Source organism: Cryptomeria japonica, chromosome 11 (genome assembly GCF_030272615.1).
Source record: "Cryptomeria japonica chromosome 11, Sugi_1.0, whole genome shotgun sequence".
Taxonomy (NCBI): domain Eukaryota; kingdom Viridiplantae; phylum Streptophyta; class Pinopsida; order Cupressales; family Cupressaceae; genus Cryptomeria; species Cryptomeria japonica.
Window position 1 is genome coordinate 158,803,136 of NC_081415.1, and position 22,476 is coordinate 158,825,611.

General features: G+C 33.9%; 1 protein-coding gene across 1 annotated transcript; it reads right to left on the bottom strand.

Moving 5' to 3' along the window:
• Nucleotides 1-201: 201 nt before the first annotated feature.
• Nucleotides 202-3,850, bottom strand: LOC131066079 (ricin B-like lectin R40C1). Its single transcript, XM_058000768.2, has 8 exons — nt 3,694-3,850; nt 3,264-3,462; nt 2,860-2,982; nt 2,523-2,754; nt 1,415-1,587; nt 1,193-1,315; nt 725-956; nt 202-540 (listed from the first exon to the last, which is right to left on the bottom strand). Coding segments are annotated over exons 2-8 (1,074 nt in total). The 5' UTR covers nt 3,453-3,462; nt 3,694-3,850; the 3' UTR covers nt 202-538.
• Nucleotides 3,851-22,476: the final 18,626 nt, after the last annotated feature.

Consider the following 22,476-nt stretch of genomic DNA (forward strand, 5'->3'; position numbering starts at 1 on the left):
AAACTGTTTCCAATATAAAAATATATTCAGTAATTCCTATTGACAAGACAGTGAAGTTTAATAAATGGCTTGCTAATCCATTGCAGTTCGATCTCTCTATAAAGCAAAATGATTTAAATAAATAACTGTCTCACAATATCACACTTTAGTAAATCAGAAATTTCTAAAAATGGCAATGACTTATTGACAAATCAGCCAGTGTAAAACTTCAAATATTAGACACATTCACGGTTAAATTTCATAAAAAGCAACAATATTAATTGTAAAATCGTCCAGATTTTAACCACATATATGTTTTTTCACACAACAAAATAGAAAACCGATGCATTACTGAAAGATGTATTAACAAAGGCCACATCAATCATAATACACCATGCCCTATTTATACCCCATAAGGCCTAGGTTTACATTTCATCACAACATAAACTAGACACTATGTATAAATATACGCCTTTGATGCTGCAGTCCATATGGCAAAATGCAGCTCTAAGCTGCTGCAGCTGCTGCTCCTTCATTTGCATGGTATATAATACTTCCTCTCTGCATACAGAACCAATGGGGCATTATAAATAAATTAATTCAATAAGAATACTATTTACCATACTTAAAAAAACGCCTCTTACTCTGGCATGGATCAATTGGCAATAAAACAGATTCCCAAACTGCATTTTGGTCTACCATCCTTTTAAAAGATCAAGATAAATTTGAGTTACAATTAACTTACAATTAAGGGGCTGCAGCTTCCATTTCTGATTGCTTTGTTTCTTCCAGCTGAAGAGAATGAGCTCATTTCCATCATAGATTCCACCATCCTCACCATCAGCTTGTTTTGCATCCATATTTAGATGGATGTTGTTCACAGGCCTAAGGCATTGATAGCCATTCCCAACATCTGCACTTAGGGTCCACAGAAATGATTCATCCAACTTATTGTGGTTGTAATCTGCCAAGTATATCTGCCCAAATACAACTTACAGGTCAGAACACAGTCCACAAAAATGTCCAAATATGCCAACCATCAGTTCTTACAATTTCCCCATTTGCTAGAGGGATCAGCAAACCCAAAATTATTGTCACCAGCCGGAAGATCAACAGAACAATAAAAATAAAAATAAAAACAGAATGCTGCTCTGAGTACTTTGCTCCTAGACACTCAGTAAAAACACATGTGCATGAATATGAACAGTTATACCTGGTCCCACTCCTTATCTCCATGTTTGAGAGCCTGCTTGGTAGCCTTATTCACCAAGGCAAAGGATGGGAATCCAACTTCATCCTTCACTTTAAGACCCCATGAATCCACTTTGATCCATTGCTGTTAGAAGAGATATTAATAAATAAACAAGGAACCACATTTAGGCAAACTAATTGTACTTTTCTTCCGAGGAATTTAGAGACCAGAAATAGAAGATACCTGGTGGGGATCATGTGGGCTTCCTAGAGCAAGCACTGCAATATGGCCTTGGGCAGCCATGAAAAACTCTGGATTAGCTTCACAGTAAATCCTAACAGCGTGACCCTGAAGCTCCTCTTCATTAAGAGGACGGTGTAAAGAACCAGATGCATATCCTCCTTGAGATGAGCTCACTAATCATATTCCAAACAAAATAGTTTAAACCAATGCTAAATAATCTCAGTTTGATTGAAGGAGTCGCCAAAACATATAGTTCAGATCCATTAAGCATAGAAGATCAGATAAACCGAATGAAAACATAAGCATCCATATCTTATTTGTTAAATTATAGAGACTAAAAATGGAAGTGAAAACACATCGATACAACATAGGAAACATCAAACTTATGAACAGACTCTTACTTCTGGAACAAAGCCTCTGCCTCAAGACAGTTGTAAGCTTCAAAAGTCTAGATATACATTATTAGATGAACAAAGGGTTAATGTAAGGTCAAACCTTTTCATTGCAAATTATAAACCCCATTTGGGGTTTAAAATGCTGCTTGATTATCTGACTATTAGATGCATTGAATACATCAGACATCTTATTTATTAGAATACAAGGACTAAATAAAAAGTAAGCGAAAACACATCGATATAACATAGAAAACATTTAACTTAAGAACAGAGAGCAAATCACTCTGGGTTTTGGAGGAAAGCTTCTGCCTCAAGATAGTTGCGGCTGAAAAAGTCTAGAGATACATTATATAAGATAAATAGAGGGTTAAGCGATGTGGAATTTGGGGTGTCGAAAACCTTTTCAGAACCAACTTAAAGTTCATTACTAGACCAGTGAAAGGTCGAAACTTTTCAGAACCAACTTATGTTTTTGAATAAGATCTCCAATATCAGATCAATGTAAACTAGGAAGTTATTTGCACACATCATAGTTTTGCATTACCATGACACAAGTAATCTAAATTGTAGGATAAGCCTCCAAACCCTTTATGAAAACATGACTTTTACCAGACAATCCATGACTTTTACCAGACAGCCAATCACTTTACATTTAACCAATATCATACCCAAAAAGTACAATTCCACATAATGCAGTTAAATACGAAACTTACAGATTGGAGTGATCTTCCATTTCTGGCTCTCCTTCTTGTGCCATTTGAAGAGAACAACCTCTGCCCCTTCTCGAAGGCCGCCATGATGTTTATCATCCTCGACCTTGGCATCCAGATTGAGGTTAATGTCGTTCACAGGCCTGATGCATTGATACCCCCTTCCCACATCAGCACTCTGAGTAAACAGTACAGCTTCATTCAAATCATCGGGGTGGTATGGACCCAAGGTAACCTGCACCATTCAAGCATACAAACAATTTCATGCACATGCCTTAAACCCTATTATGGGTCCTTAAACACAAGATACAACAGAATGGCTTCAAGAAAAATTACTAACCCTTTCTTTCTCTGCACGTCCATGCCTCAGAGCCTGGCCTGTAGCCCTGTTCACCAAGGCAAATGCAGGGAAACCCGCTTCATCCTTGACCTTCACGCCCCATGAAGTGTCCATGATCCATTGCTACAAAATCAAAGCATTATACCATATCAATCCGACACCATGCCAAATCACATACACACACGGTCACACCTATCCATTGCTGCAAAATCAAAGCATTATACCATATCAATCTGACACCATGCCAAATCACATACACACACCTACTGATGCTCATGTATTCTGATATTCTAATACCCATGACCAACTGCTTTAAAATCAAAGCATCGCTATAAATCAACAGACATTCCCTAAAATACCCACATTCATAACCCATCTTAGAATCTAAAGTCATAACAACAAACCTGATTTGGGTCAGACTCATTAGCAGGTGCCATGGCGACCTGGCCATTGAAGTTGGCAAGACAGTAGTCAGGATTGGCCTCGCAGTAGATCTTCACAGTGTCTCCTTGTAAGGGAGCTGGAGGGTAGGGACCACTTCCATGGGGGGGTTGAGCGGGCTGATCATGGTGTTGGTGATGGTGTCCAAACATTTTCGTGATCCTGCAAATGTCAAAAACATTACACCCACATCCGATGATCAACAAAATCATAACTTTACACCAAGAAAACAATGGATTTTGACATGAAACATAAGTTTAATCCATATCAAACACACAGAAACAGAGAATGTCAAACCACCAGCACCAGCAGGGCAAAATTTGCTTCCAATTATCATTATGAAAAACAAAATCCACAACCCACACATATTTTCGAATAGCATTCAAAAACTACCTGAGATGAGAACTAGAAAAACTAAAGAATAGTCACAGGCAGGAGTTCGTATGGAATGAGATGCACTAGAACAGGCTAGTATTGTGTCATAACCAAGTGAGGTAACTCTCTATATATAGAGAAAAAGCGGAAGAGACATGAATGGGTTTACTTCCCTGACTAGGTCACATGGGTATTTGAAACTTGGGAGCGTTAAAAAGGGGCTTGGCACTTATTTGCATACGTGTCGAAATCAGAGCCCTCATCGGTTTCCAACGTTCCTTTCAGATATGTCTTCGCGGTTCACCTAATCATACACATGGTTTGAGATTACAGGGCCTCTTTTATTTGCTGTGCACTCGATTTCAAATGAGTTAGATTTTTATTATTATAGTAATTAAAGTTTCTGATTGGAAAAGGTATTCTATAGCAAGATAAGGACGAGGCTAGGTAGTGGGAATTTTGTATGACTTTCAAATTTTCTTCCGGAAATTATGATGTAGACTCTATTTATCTATAACTAAAATTTGGACTTGTAATTCATCACATCAATATATCAAGGGGAAAGATATTAAGGGAAAGGGACCATTAGTGGATAGAGGAAGGGACAAAATGGGTCATATAATAGTGTATATTCTTCTAAATTTCAAAAAGTAACTAATCATGTGATGTCATATTAGCGCACCATTAAACCTCACTTAGTGTACACCTATTAGTCTTACTTTTTTTGGGACCAGTTTGGACACCTTTACAGAAAAGCATGTTGATGTAGCATCATATTTGACCATGTGGACTTGAAAACATTTTTTTTAAGTATGGGACTTGACAAGTAAAATGTTGTACAAATTTGAGGGTAATTTGAAATATCCACATAGGATTTTGAGAAGCACGAAGATAAGGTTCACATGTATTGGTCCTTCCCCACTAGTGAGAAGTGTCCTTAAAATGAATTTTTAAAGATTTGACTACAACTTAAATCATGGAATCCCTAGTAGTCAAACATTGAAATATTTTTTTGTTAAAATATTTTGCCAATATAACTTGTACAAAACACTTAAATGACCTCAAATCTTTTAAGCCATTATTATTGGTATATTTTAGATAGAAGACCTAATAATTGCACACATAAACACTATTTATGTTAAAAAAATGTATTTTCATTTACAACTATTTTAATTCTACTTTATATTTTGTACTTCATCTTATAATTGTTTTATCTACCCTCTAAAATATCAATACTTGATCTTAATGTATTATACCATAAAGTCCAAATTGCTAATAGCTAACCTAAATTGCAACACCCTATAATCTAAAATAATAATACAAGATTCTAGAATTTTACTCCCCGACATTTAAAATGATAATACTAACCTTATTTGCATTATATACTCTTTCATTTTTTTGGGTGACACAACGTGGAATACCGTGAAATGTCACCAATATGCTAGGATTTATATGGCCAAGACATTTAAGTCTATTTAGTCATGTGTGGAGAGTTACCTCTATCTTTTTAGCTTTATAATGTTTCCAAAATCATCTCATCAAATCTAAACAATTTTTCTTAACCAACTCGACATTCATATAAGCACCAACCGTGTCGTCCTTCTCATTTTATGATGCCAACCAATTGAGAAGGGGGAGTGGACCATGTGGCTCAACTAATTTAAATGGTGGGTTATGTGTATATTTGATTTTCTCGTGTATATATTTGTTGTGGTTCATGTTGACATTAGATAGATATCTAAGGTAGCTAAGGTAGGCTTTGTAATTTGTCTATTCGGTGACCTATCTTTTTCTTTCCTTACATGAAGGGATTCAAATCTACATATGGTCCTACATGCCCACCTCCACATCTATGTATGTTTTGTAGTCTTTTATCAAAATTATATGAAGGGATCCAAATCTATATCAGTTGTGATGATTATCAAGAGTGCATTTCTGGATTCGGTTGTGTGAAAGATGATGAAGGTGAGTAGTTTGGTCATATAATTATCAAGAGTGCATTTCTGGATTCGGTTGTGTGAAAGATTTTTGCATCAACGTTTCTGATCACACTCCATGATCCATCATCAGGATGAAGAGAGTCAAAAAACCTTTAAGTAAATTATCAATTTGTTGTTTTGAAAACCTTTAAGTAATCAGTTCTAAGAGATTTCCACAATCCATCATATAATTATCAAGAGTGCATTTCTGGATTCGATTTTTTGCATCAACCTTTAAGTAAATTATGGAAATGCACTTAGTTTAATGCATTCGATTGTGTGAAAGATTTTTTGCATCAACATTTAAGTAAATTATGGAAATGTACTTAGTTTTTATTGTTATTTTTATTTTGTTATGGTTATCTAATTATTTGTCAATGGAGAAGGATTGTTATAATGTCAATCTTGCTTTGCTATAAACCACACCACCAACAGATTTTTTTTCTTGGTTTGTAATTATGCATGGGAGTGTTTAGGGTTGAAACAATGTGTAATTTTTTGGTGGGGATTCCACTCACCCTGTTGGGCTAAGATACCAGTGTCTACGTGCTAATTATTTGTCAATATTTGCTTAGCTAAGTTGCTAAGGTGTGAGGATAAATCTTTTGTCGAACAATTTTTTCTTGAATTTTCTCGTACCAACAGTCATTGACATTGGTCATGGGCTAAGTTGATATAGCCTTATCCCTTCTCAAGAGTTGGGCATTTATGATTTGCAATCTAATGGAAGTGTGGCAAGATTTTTACAATCCAAGCCTCTTAACTAGTTGATTTATATTAGATGGCATTGTTTCCTAATTCCTATTGGCAATAAACTTGAATATAGTTATTACCATTAGTGTTCCTATCATTGCTAAGTGAGAAACTTTTTGGGGTGTATCCATCAGAAAGGGGTTGTGCAATCTATTGCACCCTAAAAATTGCTTCTAAATTAATGGGAATAACATAAATTGCCAAAAAGAGGGGTGGTTATTGGTTTGGGTTTTTTGGAAGAAGATCGACAATTAATGTTAATCATATGAATTTATATTAACTAGTTGATTTACATTAGTGATATGAATTTATATAAACTTTGCATTGATGGATTTGATTCATCACCAAGTCAAATTATTTCATCATTTCTTTCAATTATGAAGCAAGTGATGAATGGTGAGAATTTCTACAAATGCCTTTAGCATTGAAATGAATTATATATTTTTTATTTTATTTTATTATTAATGTACCAAACCCTCTTGGATTTTTTAGGGTCTATTATAACTTTTGGAGGAGATTTAAGTGATATTGTATTCTCTTCAATTATTTCTTCATATAAATTAGGTTTTGGGTTAGGTTTAGAGGAGTTGGTAAATAAAAATGAAATGCATTCTAAACTATTAAACTTTATGAAAATGCAAGGAAGATTTGATTAAAAAATAAAAATCCTAGCACCTCTAATATGATGCAACATTGGCAAAAAAATGGGATGGGTTTTACAAATGTAATAAAGTGTCTAAAATGTACTCATGTTTTGCTTAATTTGTTTCAATTGATCACATTTTTTTTACTTTTTTGGATAGACTATATAACATACCCATATTATACCAAGCCACAATGCATGCACACTACGTGTAACATGATCATGTTTCCTAATCAAATTAATTAACTTGTTCATTTTTATCTCCCAATTTGGTGTACGTGCATTATTTTATCATATATATTACACACTAACATTTATCTCCTTTGTATACTTCTACGCACTCCTTAAATTGGTTATCACTTATCATATCCAAATAATTTAAGGGAGAATATGCATTCTCCTATGTTATCCTTTTGAGCATAGTTACCTCATGAAAACCATACCCAATTGATCATGGTCTCTTTGTTATAACCACATCTAGTTTATTTAGATGGCTCCATCACAAACATATCCTAATTTAAATATGTATTCTCCTACACAACCATGATCATTTTTTCATTGTGCATGCTTATTTGCAACCATATCTCATCACTTGACTCTTTATCCAAGTGGATCCCAATATATTACAACATTGTTCCTTCATATCCAAACACATATCTAGGGGGCTACTTCATACCTATATGAATTCTTCTCTTTTTATTCCATTTCAAGTCTCAATTTTCCTTTAGGGATTCCTAGTATACATGGTAGTTGATAGTGTTATTCTATTTTTTTACACATTCAATCTTAACAAAAACTATAAAAAAAATTCCTCTTGTGTGTGTGCATTGTTAGTAAATTGAATGGATGATCGTGTGAAGGAAAGTTTAAGAGCATTGTTTTTGTATATCCTTTTGATGCATCCTTTATATATTCAATATTGTATAAGAAAGTTATTCAATTTAGCATGTTTATCTAATTATATTTTGTAAACTCACTAAAGTGGGGGGGGGGGGGGGGGGGGGAATATAAATTTAAAATTGCACACCTCACATTTTTCACTTATTTTTGGTGCATGTGTTCCCGAGCCATGTGTAGGAATCAATTACACTATTTTTGTAGCTTAAGGATCTTGATTGTGCGCTAAGAAAGCTAAACTATACCCACTTCATTGTTACAAAATTGTTACCTACATATGATTGTGTTGTGTCCTTTACAATTCTAACTTGCCTGGATTAACATCTAGTTTATTTTTAAGCTTGTGGATCCTTCCAATCATCAATTACAACGCATTCACTTATTAGTATTTCACTAATGAAATCTACATTTGAAACCTATATATTCACACATCCTTTATACTCAAAGCTTCATCACCAATCCCCTTGTCATAGTTTGTGATCTTTCACCACCACACTTTCTTCTCCAAACAACTATAAATACTATCGTTATTGTAGAAAGCCTCTTATGATTTATATTTACACCTCTTATAGATACCACATTCACACCACTCTTCTATAAAATTCACTCAAATATGTTCAATACTTGAAGGATAAAGAACATGCCAAAATAGGGGCTAGACAAAGGCAAGCTCCCAAACATTGTAACCTATTCCTCCCCTTCCATCTTTGACAAATGATATTTTAATACTAGTAGAACTTTTCAACAATTTTCATTCACCATAGGGAAGATAAATATTTGGTGGATAACCCTTGAATATTTTAAAGGCACATAGCATAAGGTCATTATCATGTATTAGAGGTTAATAGAATATCCCCTTGGTCAAGTGGATGTCCATAGAGTCATGAGGGCATACAAGAGGTCAATAATTCATCTCTTTTCAAATCAGTACACTTATCCAAGACACTTCCTAAATAGTCATTTCATATAGTCATCTTCCATGATAAAATCTACCTAAACTTTAAAAGCCGCATTTTCTTAATCCTTATCTCATTTCCTTTATAATTATGATTTGACTCCTAACTCTTAGCTTTATTTTTTTAACAAAATATTTATTTTACTTGTAGAATATTGAAAACAAAATTTGACTATAAGAATAGTACAATAATAGATAAAAATAAACCATATTTTAGTGTAGATGGTGTATTTGATTTCATCAACACAACAAAAAGATGAATTTCATGAAAATTATATTTTTGATGTATAAGTGACTAGAATATCATTTATAAAATAATATTACACATATTCATAAAAAAAGCGGGTGGATATAAAATCACACCCTAGAGTCCACATGGACCTAATGTTGTAGAATAAAACATAGAAACAACTACAAAGTCGCTAAGCGACTAATATAGTAGCAAGGATGAGACTAGAAGGATCTCGATCATTTGATTTTCCCTATAAACTAGCAGGGTTTTGATTATCAATGAGGTGGGATCAAGTATTGATCATCATTTTTTTCTTTGTCTTCTTCTTCAAAAGAATGAGCTTGTAAAATAACAAAGATCCAGCCAAGGAAACTTACTAGAACCAAACTAGTTTGAAGCACCGCCTATAAGCCACCCATAGGTTCCTCCCAAAAGTGGTGGGGAGGTAGAGTGCCAACAAGTAGGCCACAACTGACATTATTGACCATGATAGACCTTCTTGCAATTGTGTGAGAATATTGGGAGTGGGCCTCTTGGGTACCTTAAGAAGAAAGATTATTTCTATGAAAATACCCGCAACAAGAAGAGAAACCCTTGAAGCAAGAAGGAGATGAAGTAAATATAGCTGCCTCTAGAGAAGCACTACCCCAATGTTCAAGGAGTATTTATAAGTGGTCTATCTCAAGTGAAAATTTGTTATCTTGCACGCGAATCTTCAATTTAAGACATTAGAACATATCAAAGTTTAAAAAAAAAGTGAAACACATTGATCAATAAAACAATTGGCAAATATAGATAAATTTATGTTTTTCAAATGGTGAAAATAATCTCAATCCTAAAACCATGCCATATTTGGTTGCATTTATGAGGGATACGAAACCAATCCTATAAAATAAACTATGTGCTTTGAAAAAGACACTAGTCTAAAAAGCTTGAAAAGTCATGGATCTAGGTCTAAAAAATTTGAGCTCGAGGAAATAACCATAATAAATGCTTAATAGACTCTAAATACCAACAAAAAGGGCAACAAGGATAAAAAATACACAAATGAGATAAATTAGAGCCCACAAGATGGCCTTGGAAAAGAATTCACCATGAAAAGGGCAAATTTTGATTATAAAATAATTGACCAGATAATATGAAATGTGTCTTACCAAATCAAGATAAGAGAATGTAAATGATATTGTTGATTTAAATTAAGCACCATGGGCAATTGGGAAGAGAGACAATGATACATGTTTCGTGGTTTAAAATTCTAGAAGGTAGTGTTTGGATCCCTCTTCCAATATTTCCACGAGGGCCTAGAAGAATTGATGACAATTTAATGAACTATATTAGCTAGAATTGCCCCCATGACTATATTGAAAACATTTCATGATCCTAAGAAAAGAGGTATCTAACTTGAATTTAGCATCATTTCATGTAAAGAGACCCATTGAGGCTTTAGAGAAGAGGTCTTATGGGGCTTGAATACCTTTCTTGTGAAAACTTAAGGAACACACCCAAGGTAGCTTTGTTGATGGATGATCCTCATTTTACAAAATGGGGGGCACCAAATATTTTGTTGGTTGATAGAAAGTGCATCACAAAATTTAGAATTATTCTAGAAAAGCTAGGGTTTCATGGATTATCAAGCTCTCCAAATACCTTTTTTTTTAATCACAAAAGTCCCTTGATTTGCATTGTCTTCTTCATGGTGAGATTGGTTTGTATCCCAATTCCCTTTCAAGTAAGGCATCTAGAAGGATGGCTAGATGAAATACAATACCAAATAATAATTTTGCAATCTTGATCGCCATGAAGAGAATGTGTAGCCATCTTAGTGCAAAGAGCCAACTCCAAATGCTAGTTAGATAAAAGCTCCAAACCTCAAGAATCATGAGGAAGACAACGAAACTCTCAGAGAACCCTATGATATCCCTTGTAATTTTTTGAGGAGGTCTAAAGAAAATCACAAAGAATTTTTTCCAATTTCATGTAAGATGATTTAGAATGATCCCAACATGGGGAATACCAAACATAAGTGGACATAAGAATCAGAGAGAAAACTCAAAATTTCCTTATCAAAGAGAGTGGTTTCGTAATCTAGTATGCCAACTTTTTTCAATTTTGGTATGGACAACTTGCTATAAAAATACTTGTGAATATTGCAAGGAAAATGGAATGCTCAAATCTAAAAACCTCTTTACGACCAATCCATTTCCAATTGAAGGGGCTGAGCCAAGAGAATTTCAAATACAAGTAATTAATCATATGCAAAGTGATGATTAACAAGATGAGATGAGGAATTAGGTATGACAAAACCTTTGGTCAACTCTTTGAGATATGAAGTGAGCCAAGAGGTAACCAAATCTTGCGATAAGAAGCACATAAAGATGTAGATCCAAGGGACAACCTTGGTGAAAATATTGAAAAATACAAAGGCATTAGATTACTAAAAATTAATGGTATTTCAAGTTGAGGCATCAAAAAAGAGCATAGAAATAAACTAAATTAAGCAAGGCCCAAACCTTGGAGCTTGAAGCATGACCAAAATAAGGGCCATTTAATAATCTCATGGGCCTTGGAAAAAATATTTTTTAAGATAGAACCTTCTATTGAGAGAACCTTGCCCATACATACCTTCCCAAACTACAATAATATTCTTTAAATATACCTATATGTAATGAATCCAATTTGTTTAGGCCTCACAATTTTAGGTAGGCGATGGTGCACCTTCAAAGCCAAATCTTTGAAAATAATCTTATATGAGAGATTGAGTAAGGTGATGGGCATCTAATTATAAATATCCTTCAAATGTCTAAAAAATATGTATGAATTTAATATTTTATTAGTTAATAGCTTTCCCTAACAACTTGGATTCAGAAGCTTCAAGATAAACTTTATGCATGTCCTCGCTAACACACTCTTAGAGGGCCTTGTAAAACTCACAAGGAAAGCCATCACAACTAGGAGCCTTTCCATTGGACATGGTGTTAATAGCCTCCTTAATATTAGAAAAGGAGATATATTGATCATAGAAGGCTTGTTGTGAGGAGGAAATAAGATAGGTAACAACTTGAAGGAATTCATGAAGGCCTTGATTTTGCTTAGGAGAATTTTCATAGATAGTGAAAACTTGATCATAATTTTCATAGATAGTGAAAACTTGGTCATAATTTTTAGGAGAATTTTCATTTTGATTTAAGTGTCCTTAGTATAATTGTTGTCTATATTTTGCTTCTAATGTTGAAGCCCTACTAGCCTACTTTATAAAGTAGTGGAGAGGCTTAAAGAGCTATAGTGGAATCATAAAGCTCTAAGGTTGTGGCCTCATATGCACATTATTGAAATATTGCCAATTGGTGCCCATAGATGTGGAGGAAGCAAGATGTGTGTGCCATATGACTCTATTCCAATAAGCTATCCAACTAGTTGGCTAAGTGGGTTGGACTTTAAGGTTCCACACTTTCTTGACATGGACCAACAAGGGTTGATGATTAAATAAAGTCAAGTATTTTAAAAAATTGAGTTTACAACTTTGACTTGAGTTTCCACTTGTCATTGAACTTTGAACCATATGAGAAACTAGTCTAACAAAGTGATGTCTAGCAACAACCCCATTGAGAGAAAAAATAGTTGGTGAAAGAAAAAAATAATAATAATGCTAAAATATAGGCATTTGAAGACTATTAGAACTAGCCAAAAAAATATTCCATGTATATCAATGGGGTTGATTGTGGTGGTAACCCATATTGGGCTTGAAAAGGTCTAATTTATAATGCATGTAAAATCACACCTCTCACTCACCAATTGTCCAATGTAAGGGTAGGATCCCTTCTTTACCATATGCCATCTCAACCATATTAAAGTCCCCACGCATAACCCAAGTGGCAGTAGGCAATGAATCAACAATTCATCATCACAAAAGAGATCTCTCAACAACATTGTTGGAATCATAAATATTTATGATAACAAAATAATGATATTGACATTTGTGAGTATCCAAACAACATGATTAATGGGGTTACAACCATGGTTGACAACATGTTGAAGCCACCTAGGAGAGATAAACATGATGACATGTTCTAGCATGAAATTGGTTGGCCAAATGACATGACAGGTTGTTGAAAGCAAAAAACTAGTAATTTTTACTTTCTATAAGCAAAGAATATCTAAAATCGATCACTTTCGTGGACTATCTCACATTGAATATTTCTCAAAGAGTTTAGTAAGACCTTAGACATTCTAGGAGAAGAAATTCATTGGTGGGAGTCAATAGGCACATCATTACTATTCAACTCCTAAAGAGAAGAATGATGATTTTGCAAGAGCTCTTTTGGAGAGAAACTAGCAAACTGAATGTTGGGAGATAATAGTTTTTGCTTCTCTAGATCTTACTCACCATCATCTAGCCACTCAAGAGTGTTGTAGGGCTGTAATGATTGCTTAGGAAATGGGTAAGAGTGAACATAAACTTTTGATTGTGAAGATAAAATTGATGCTAGATGTGGCATCTGAAAAAAATATTGGCTTGGAGGAGGGCTCACCCTTTCGTTTCCCCCTTCTTTGAATGATGTGAAACAACTACAAGTTTTACTTTGGTAGTTGAATGATCCAAAGCGACCTAAGTTTTAACTTGAAAACTGCTAGGAACCTTAGCAATTTTGCCTTTATGATGGGAAACCATTGTCCATTTTTTTCTTATATTTCGAGATGGGAACCTCGACAAAGTGAGCAACCTTAGTCTACCAAGGAGGTGATTTGACCCAGGGGCCACTAAATGATAATCCTTAATTTTGTGCTTGACAAATTGATATCGAAAACAAGTGTTGGGTAGATTGAGGTAAAACACACATTAGGTGTGATGAGGGTTACCAATTTGAACACCCATGCATTCTTAAATCTTTAGGCATGTCAATATCGATACAAACACATTTATGTGGATAATCTTGGTAAAATCTACCAGGCTTGAAAAAATGGCCTTCCTTGGGGAAGCAACAATGGTGTGTAGAAGGTTCCAACATGAACCTTGGGGTAAACTTGAGAACTTGAGCCAAATTGGCACACAAAGCATCTTCTCATTAGAGACAGTGTTAATCTCACGTCTAAGGCTGAAAGACCAAAAATGATGCACTTACATACCATAGGCCATGTTTAAGGATAGCCTCAACAAAATGAACAAGGATGAAGCTTTTAGTGCAATTTTGGATAGCGTCAAAGTGAAATGGTTTAGCCATTTACAAGCATTGCCAAACTCAATAATGAGTAAAACCATGTCTGCTAGAGATTCAAAATGCCTACCTCATGAAAAACTTCTGAGACAAACTTCTAAGGTTTCTTATTCGAAGGAGCCATTGCAAAGTTGTTAAGTACCAATGCAACATGAATTTTTGAATTGAAGTTGTAGAAGGTCATAAAAGAAAACTACCTTTAAAAATTCACAATAAATACGAAATGTTAAAGGGTTTCTTACACCAAGGATGTCATATGATACTAGAAAAGCCAAGGACAACAAAAAATACACAAATCTTAACATATCCAATTTTTTGTTATTTTTGAGAAAATAAAATAATTCAAATCACAACAATATTTCAAATTTCACAAAATACTTTAAGGTTAAAAAATTTCAAATTTAAATGATTTTATCTCAATTTTAATTTCCAAATTCATTAAAATAAAATAGAAAACCTTTGAAGTCCAAACTCAAAGGTAGTCTACGGATATAAATACACATCTAGACTCAAAAATAATTTGTGTCGGCTTCTTTCTTGAGGAAAACTTTACCGTATTTTGAGGTCACGGGATGAAGAGGATAAGACAGAAATTGAAAGGACGCCACCACGAAACCGCGCGCACTTTATCCAATTATATTCCTTGTCGTTTACGCTTGGAAATCTCACCGACACGTGTCCACTACTGACAGTAACCCGGGACTGTTTTCCGCGGCTGCATAAGACAGGAATATTCGAAAGCATTATTCCTTGTCCCGCTCTTTCTTTTACTTTATTAAATTTCAAACCCCATTTTTTTAAGTCCCTGCCATCAATACATAGTGATTAATATTTGCAACCTTTTTCTTTTACAAATACGAATATTCTTTTCTAATATATTTAATCAAATAATTTATGAAATAATAATTTAAAATACTACAGACAAAATTGTTTAAGATTTTTTTTTATTTTTATTTTTTAAGTCTCTATTGATTCCTAATGAAGATATAAATGTTCAGTTGATGGACAACAGTAATTATTGAAAAGAATAAAGAATACTTGGAGATGAAGAAATTGATTTATTATCAAAATTTCAGAGAGAAACATCATATAAGCAAAAAATCAGCCTTGACATGACATTCCAGCAAATTCTAGAACTTCAAAGAAATTTGTAGAATATATTCAAACTGTAAAGCAATCTGCAGACTGGTCCACCTGAATAAAATTAATAAAAACTATATTAGTTTATCGAGATTGATTTTTTTAATATATTATCCTGACTTAGTCATGGTTCCCACGCCCTAAACATTAAAAACCTTTTTTATAATAAATGAATTAATGAAGTTTACTGTCAAAAATACGGATTTTTAGAAAACTCTTCTATGGGACGGTGTACAAAGACTCCAAGGTCTAAGGAATGAATCTACACCTCACACTGTGCAGTGATTTATATTATGTCAATGTACGTAGTTTAGATTGTCCGAGTCTGACTGGCACTTTGCTGAAACTTGAGTACACCTTATCCATTTACTCATTTGTCCATTGGAAGAAGGGGAGAGGGCCCAAGGTCGGTAGGTAGTGGCCCCTAGCTTTAATGGTGTACAGAGTCATGTCAGCAGTGTCACCTTGTACTTAATATATGACACATGTTTTTATTTGATTTGGTATATTATTAGTTTTGTTTTTTTAAATAGGAAATAGAAATTGATTCTTTTATGTTGTTAAGGGTTTAAATGATACAATAATTTTGTTACAAACAAGGCGTACATATCTTATTTCGTATAGTTCTCCATCACCAAGGGAAATGACCCAGTAGATGTGCACCCTAATTTTACGCTTCTTAAAATCTTATGTGAAAATTTCAAATCACTCCCAATTTTTAATAGCACCTTACTTGGCAAGTTCCCTACTTATAACTAAAGTTTCAGGGCCGCATCATCAAATATGATGCCACATTAGCATGCTTTTTGCCAAGGTTTCCAAAACAGTCCAAAGAAAAGGTGAGACCAATAGTCATGCAAAAGAGGCCCCCATACTTGTGCAGTTGATATGGCATCACACGATTGGTTGCTTTTTACAACTAAAGGTACATTTTATTCAATTATGGGTAGTCATCATAGCAATAACAACTTTGAAGTTACAACTATTGGTGCAATGTCATCAAAAAAATTGAACATTAAATCAACAAGTATGGGTATTAAATCAACAAGTACTGTCACAACAATTGGAATGCGTTCAACTACTGGGTCCTCTCCCTTAGGCCATCTAAGATGTATAAATTTACGTTTAGTTCAATTTTTTCTTTGAAACTTAAGGATTTAAGACATTTTTCAAAAAAAATTAGGCATGAATCTAACCTCATCCCTTATGATGTCAATCTTACACACTTTGCAAGGAGGTTTTATATCAAAATTACATATTAATAAGTTTAGTCTCAATTTTTTTTCTAAAAGTTAAAGATCTTGGATATCTAATTTTTCAATTTTTGCAAGACATGAATTTGACCTCATTCATTACGATGTCAAGGCTCCACACTCCACAAAACTTTATCCTCAATAGATTGTTTCAAACTATTCTTCACGAAAAAGACTAAAGACCTTTTGAATTTTGAATTAGTCGGAATACCTCCATTCTTACAAATACTTTATCAAAATCTCAATCATTTTCAATGATCAAATTTTTTAAAAGTTATGACTCTAGACTTTCATTTTATTTCTTATTTTATTATGACAACCTATTTGCACTATGTAATTTCCTTTACCTTGTTTCAATAAAAAAAAATGATCAAAAATTTGAAAACTTATGACTCCAAACATTTGGTGGTCACTTACTTTTCCATGATTGCTCTCTATTATAAGGAATTTCGTTTCTTCATGACTGCTCCATTATGTGGGTGATTTTATTTCACATTAGAGATACATTCCTACATTTTTCGAAGAGATCAACAATTCTTCACATGCTAATTCCCATGAAATCTAAAGCCTCTATTAGATGCAATTTATGGTCATTAAACACAAATTTTATCTTTGGTCTATGCCACATTACTTTCTAAACACCTTGTATTTTCCTTGGACATTATCACATGTAGTCACTACAATCATAATGGTTTCTATAAGACAATTTTTTGCATTTAATAATTAAATGAAAAATCAAAATATTACTCTCGCACAAGTAATGTAGTTGGTTTGGGTTGTGGGTTTGCTCCCAATTGATCTCGGGTTCGATTTTGAGGCTCAAGCTTACCCGATGCACGTGGTTTGTGGGTGATAACGTGCATCCTTAGGGGATTAGTCTCACCTCAATTGGCTCCTTCCTGATCCCAACTTGGTAGTAAGTAAGCCCAAGGCAAGACAAGTTGGGTGTTGAGTTGGGTCGTAGGGATACTCCTAAGTTATACCCCCCCCCCCCCCCAAAAAAAAATAAAAATAAAAATAAAATAAGAATATAACTCTACTCTGATTTTTAATTTAATTATTAGATGTGAAAAATTGTCTTCTCAAGAGCCATTTTGGTGGCTACAAAGACAATTCCCTCTCAAAAAAACTATTATCACAATATCACACGTAGGCACTATTATCATATTACTTTAAGAGGGTTCAAAATGATTTGACGAATGCGAAGGTAACGGGGATAAGGATAGCAACGCTAGGGTGAATGGTTGTATTTAGTCATTTTTATTATAAAATATAATACAATTCTAGAGTTTTTTAAGGTTATACAAATTTTGTACATAATGATGTACATGTACTTTGAGCTTTATGAAATGTGCATTTCAAAAAAAAATAATTAAATTTTATATTTTTCTTCTTTTAAAAATTTGTGTAATTTTATGAATGTTTATAAATTTTAAGAAGATTATGTCACCAATATGTGTGTCTACATACACACACACACACACACACATGAAATTTTTATGTGTGTACAACCTTGATTGAAGTGGGATGACTTGGATGTGGATTGTCTATATCAAATATATTGTTTCAATGTTATTGCAGACTTTGTTAGTTGGCCTTTTCTATGGTCATTTGCAAATTGGTATGTTGCATTTGAGATGTGAGGATGGATATATATAGACTTGATTTTAGCTTTGAGTTGTTATGCTGATGGCATTAAATTTTATCTATAATGGTATAACTTGATGTAAGATATGGTAAGATTGGATGAGTTATATTTTGTTGTGGTTTCTATTCTAGTTGGTATGATTAAGGCAACTACTAAGAGCCTTTGTTATCATTCAAATTTGATGCATGTGTTCGTGTTTATATTTGTGCAAGGTACAATGACAATTGGTATGCTTCACCTTGGCATGTTCCTTTCTTCCATATGTGGCATGTTGGAGGATGCGAGGAGTTGTTACTCAATGGTAGTTACCTTGATTGTTATTGTAGGTATCATTTTGGAGCACATGAGTATGTTGAAGAATCAAGTGGTACATGTTTGACTAAGGGATGTATTTCCTATGTTGGTACATAGGAAGGCCTCGAGCCTTGATTACTATATGTGCTTATTTGTATTCCTATGTGGGTAATTTACAATGTATGATGCAAGTGGGAGAAGTTAGGATTAAGGTGCTATTAACCTTGTAAATCCTTGTAATATTTATTACCCTGACTTTATAAATATAATTTACCGACAAGGGATGAAACTGATTTACCAATAGTGGTAAAAAACTCATCATGTAGAGATGAAGTTATTTTCACAATTTGGACTTTAGGCAAGGGATAAAATACCCGCACATCCCCTTTGGAATTTTTCATTTTGTGTTTTTTAGACAGATGTAAGATGTTGTATGATAATCTATGATGGTTGTGATGGTTATCATAAGGTTCTATTACAACATTTGTGATAGAATATTGCTATCTTGGTCCTTAGGTGCCCATGCATGAGAGATGCCTTATGACAACTATAAGAGCATCTACAAGTGGCTATTTTGAGTTGCACGATGATGGTTTTTATGGTGGGTTGTATGGATTTTTAACATGGTATCTTGGAACTCTGTTTTGACACATGGTAATATTTTATAAGGGTATTTTGATCCTCCATAAAGTTTCTATATAGTGAGGACTTGAGATGGAGACATTATGAGAGTTCATTTTTGTACACAAGTGTCAATGGATTGAAGGCTGGAGAGGATAAGGAAGGAAGGATTGTATGTAATCTCTATTTCATGAAGATAATACAAGCATAAACTTCTCTTCTTGGTTAAGTTTTTTTCCCAAAGTTTCTCTATGTAAATCCAGTGTTGTGAGATATTTTTCTAATGTTGTTGATTCATCCTTCGTTATTGTTGTTATCTTATAGTGAAGTAATGTTCATTTTTGTGATGTTTTATGTTCATCTAAGACAATTTTATTAAACATGTTTAAATTGTGGTTTTTGTCATAACAAAGAAGATGAATATCTCCATATTTTTTGTATTAAGACAACTTAATTTTTAAATTTGCATACAAGATCACAAATTTTCACTAGGTATAGTCTAAGCCTTAATATCATCAATATTTTTTATTTTTTTGATCGATAATTGGTCGAAGCCTGAATAGCTTTTGACTGGAGCTATGAACCAGTGGGGACACAATAGGGGGTCCCATCCCCATTACATATCTTTGAATTATTATTATTATTATGTTTTATTAGATTTACCCCAAGACCTTCCCCATCCTATGGAAGGCCAAGAGTCACAACTTAGAATTCCACTTCAGATGTCCCTATTGGGAATTGAACTTGGGTCTCCACAGTGAGAACCCAATGTTTTAACTAGTTAATCTCAACCCCTTGGACACTATCATCAATATTTTTATTAGATAAGAGATTGGATAAATTTTTAACAATTTTTTGCAATTTCCCAAGAATATTAGCATGAATCAAAATAAAGTTTACTTTATTAAGAAAGAGTTGAAAATCAATAGTTGAACAAAACAAGTCTATGCCACCTAGGATGTTATTGTTCAACTCTTCTTAAGAGTTTTGAATTAATAGTGAATTGTCATTAACAAAGTGAGAATTAAAATCCTACCTCATTACTAGTAATTTGTTATTAATAAAGTGAGAATTAAGAACCTACTTCATTACTTAGTAATAAAATACTACAAATGGGATTCTAATTTTTAAAGTATTCGTAGTTTAATAGAAATATCTTTGTCTTAATAACCTTCGAAGAGGAAAATATGAATAATGAAATCATTTATACAAACATTCCACAAAGAAAAAAAAGCTTTGTACCAAAACATAACCATTTAAATATATTAAGATTAAAAGAAAATATTAATTGCATTGAGTGGATAAGGCCTATCAACTAACACAAAAATGATTCTAATACCAATAGCCATAAGAACCTTTTGAAGAATAGTTGAAAGTTTAAGATTATCCATCCCATCAGAGTGCCAATGCAGCCCTCGTGGCCACGTGACTGCTCGATCATGGGTGGGTCCCAGCCCTACAAGAATCCATACCACCACAACATTTAAGTTGGGACATCACAGCCCACCACGCTCCGCGGGGCTCGACCTCGAAACCTTGGCTTGATACCACTAAAAGCCCACAAAAGGTGTTATCAACTGTAGAACTCACACAATCCTTCCAAGAGCCCCTGTTATTTCCTTCACGCTCCACTCATCCACATACAATCTCGCTACTACACAAACAGCTGTGGTTATACACAAATCTTCAATGATCGATATCACCCTACATTAGCGCTGCAGTATTAAGGAGGACAATTTAATTAGTTTTACAACAAAACGTATATTTGCAACATTATTTAGAATCCTGCCCAAACATAATATGACTCTGCCATCAATAGGGCCTCTATGTCACGAGGCAAATATTAATCATGCGCACCGATTCATACCATCCAATCGCCCAAAATGAAATATACGTAGAACTCGACCAGTAGAATAATATTGAACTTTCGACATTGAATTTCAATAGTCGGAATAAAATATTCTTTTATCTCCCGATAGATATAAATTACCTCAAATCTGCAAACATCTTTTATTTCTGTAATAAACTCACAAATTTGTGTACCTCAAATCTGCAAACATCTTTTATTTTTGCAATAAAGCTTCACAAATTTGTCTCCAAAGGACACTTCACAAATTTGACACATATGTAGACTCCGTCACGAATCCATCCTTAGGAAGAACCAGGGTTTCGTCCAGCCTTCTCAAACTTCTGAAAATTTCTGTCTCCAGGAAGCATAAACCGATTATCAAATCCAACATGCTTTACAACTCCTAGCAAGCCTCATTATAAAGACTTTTGTGAACTTTCTAGAAGATAAGACCGACTTGAAAATTGAGAAATTTTATTTAAAAAAGTAACATTATAATATTTTATTATTTAATTAAATTAATTAATATTAAGTCATCCTATGAATATTTTATTTATATTTGGATAACTTAATAAGAATCAATTCAATTAAATGCCACCTTAAAAATTGGGGACATTACAGTCCTCTCAGCCCAAACATTGCTTGTCCTTGAGCAATTATTTGTTATACCACTAGGATCCCAAACTAGCCAAATGAAAAACACTCTATCATTCCACTACTCCGCTCTGATGCAACCTACAGTATTGAACCCTGCAACTTTGTTTTTCTGAAACTTTCTCACTATCGAGTTGATTAATAGATCTTGAATCATCATGCAATTCCATTCATAAAAAATGAGGAGATTGAGGTATCTCGAGAAGCTATCAACAACAAACAACTCTTCAACTCCACACAGTCTTCCATGGCTATGCAAAATACTCATCCTGGGTACATGAAAACACATATCAACCGATCCTAGGTTGTTGATGGAAACTCGAACAACACCCATGAAATTGAAATATTAGACATGATGATGTAAAAGGTGCCTCTAATGACCAATGATGATACAACCTTATTGTTATGCCAACCTCCAATTATAAGGAAATGATCCATCTCTCTCCAAAACACCCAAACAACTCTTGTCCTCAGAAGACAACCCAAAATCATTGTGGTTTCACCATGCCATGTACCAAGGCTCACCAAAAACTTATCCACTCCAAATAAATGACACTCAATATAAATAATATTGATCTTGCACACTTATATCTTGAAAAGTGAGCAACTCTATACTCCACTTTAATGAATCATAAAGTAGAAGTATAAAAGTAGCTTCTCTAAGAGTGTC

Bases quoted from the DNA above. Each gene is read 5' to 3' on its own strand.
- LOC131066079 (XM_058000768.2), bottom strand. From the start codon at position 3,452: ATGTTTGGACACCATCACCAACACCATGATCAGCCCGCTCAACCCCCC. The intron at 2,983-3,263 runs GTTTGTTGTTAT...TTGATTTTGTAG, and splicing joins ATGAGTCTGACCCAAATCAG to CAATGGATCATGGACACTTC. The intron at 2,755-2,859 runs GTTAGTAATTTT...TGAATGGTGCAG, and splicing joins GACGTGCAGAGAAAGAAAGG to GTTACCTTGGGTCCATACCA.